This window comes from Eimeria necatrix, genomic scaffold (genome assembly GCF_000499385.1).
Source record: "Eimeria necatrix Houghton genomic scaffold, Enh_scaff2513, whole genome shotgun sequence".
NCBI lineage: Eukaryota > Apicomplexa > Conoidasida > Eucoccidiorida > Eimeriidae > Eimeria > Eimeria necatrix.
This window is the reverse complement of record NW_013653082.1, coordinates 1-1,759: the sequence shown is the minus strand read 5'-3', so window position 1 is coordinate 1,759 and position 1,759 is coordinate 1. Positions and strand designations below refer to the sequence as shown.

Below are 1,759 nucleotides of genomic sequence, written 5' to 3'. Positions count from 1 at the left end.
CTGGCTAGCTGGCTGGCTAGCTAGCTGCTTGATGAGACAACTAGCTGGTTAGCTAGCTCGCTGGCTGGTGGCGCAGCTAGCCAGCAGGCCAGCGACACAAGTGGCTAGGCTAGCTGGCTAGCGAGGCAGCTGGCTAGCTAGCTAGCTAGCTAGCTAGCTAGCTGGCTGGCTAGCTAGCTAGCTGCATGAGGGAGCCAGCTGTCCTGGCGGCTTGCCAGACGGCTGGCTGTGGGGCGCCGCTGCAGCTGCTCACAGGAGGGAGTTTTGCTCCCCCCAGGCAGCTGCCGCCGCAGCAGCTGCAGCAGCAGCAGCAGCAGCAGCTGCTGCTGCTGCTGCTGCTGCTGCAGCTGCTGCTCTTTCCTATAACAAAGTTTAGAGACCTAGACATGTTTGCAAATGGAAACAGGACTCCTGTCTCCCCAAGTGTATACACGCGTCGACTCGCTTAGGAGCGACGCGCTGCTGCAGCAGCAGCTGCTGCAGCAGCTGCTGCAGCAGCAGCTGCAGCAGCAGCTGCAGCAGTAGCTGCAGCAGCAGCAGCAGCAGTAGCTGCAGCAGTAGCAGTAGCTGCCGCAGCTGCCCTTGTAGCGCAAGAATCGGCAGCTGCAGCAGCGCCACGGCAAGCAGCACTGGCTGCTGCCGCAGCGTCGGCAGTCTCTGCTGCTGCTGCTGCAGCAGCAGGTGCTGCTGCAGGACTAGCCTCTGCTGCAGCAGTAGGTGCTGCTGCATGAGTAGTTTCTGCTGCAGCAGCTGCTGCAGCAGCTGCTGCAGCAGCTGCTGCAGCAGGCAGCAGTGCAGCTAAAGGCCCTGGGACGCGCAGCGGAAGGAACATACTTAGGAGTGCTGCAGTGCTGCTGCTGCTGCTGCTGTTGCACCTGCTGCTGCTGCTGCACCTGTTGCTACTGCAGCAGCAAATAGAAAAGGGGCCCCTCAGTCTCCTTTTGAATTTCCTTTTGTCTCTTTTGCTGCTTTCTGTCTTCTGGCTCCCAGCCTTTTCTTTCTGTGTTGCGTGCTGCTGCGGAGCTGCTGCAGCAACTGCTGCTCCTGCTGCTGCTGTTGCTGCTGCTGCTGCTGCTGCTGCTGCTGCTGCTGCTGCTGCTCCTGCGGGGGGCGAAGGCCGGAGGACAAAGGCGCGAAAACGAGGTGCCACAGAGACGATCCCAGCACGAAGAGACGATCCCACGGCGCCTCGCTGCTGCTGCTGCTGCTGCTGCTGCTGCTGCTGCTGCTGGTGCTGCTGCTGCTGCGGGAGGGTGTTGAGCTTCTGGCTGCGTTGCTGCTGCAGCAGCCGCAGCCCTGACAGCAGCAGCGCCGACTGCAGCAGCGAGGGCCGCTGCTGCTGCTGCTGCTGCTGCGCCAGCAGCAAGACCCACCACTGTCTTGCGGGGAGACACCACTGCAGCAGGAGGCAGGGGGCCCCCTTTGTAAATAAAATTAAAAAGACTATTTAGACTTTTGCTGCCAAAGAAAGTCCCAAACAAATAAGCAGCAGAGTCGTTGAGGGCCAGCAGCAGCAGCGCGTACAGCAGCAGCCAGCGGGGCCCCCAGGGGGGCCCCGCGGCCCTGCAGCACGCAGCAGCAGCAGCAGCAGCAGCAGCAGCAGCAGACCCCGCAGCAGCAGCAGCAGCAGCGGCGACGGACCCTGCAGCAGCAGCAGCAGACGCGCCCCCCGATACCAGCACCTGCAGGAACGACTTCCGCCGCCGCGCCGCCGCAGGGGCTGCTGCTGCTCGCTCTGCTGCTGCTGCTGCTGCTGCTG

General features: G+C 62.6%; 1 protein-coding gene across 1 annotated transcript; it reads right to left on the bottom strand.

Moving 5' to 3' along the window:
• Positions 1-445: 445 nt before the first annotated feature.
• ENH_00034470 (hypothetical protein) lies at positions 446-1,759 on the bottom strand (the record flags this gene model as incomplete). Its single annotated transcript, XM_013580335.1, has 2 exons — positions 446-1,420; positions 1,683-1,759. Coding segments are annotated over 2 exons (1,052 nt in total), but the record flags the coding sequence as incomplete, so codon positions are not given.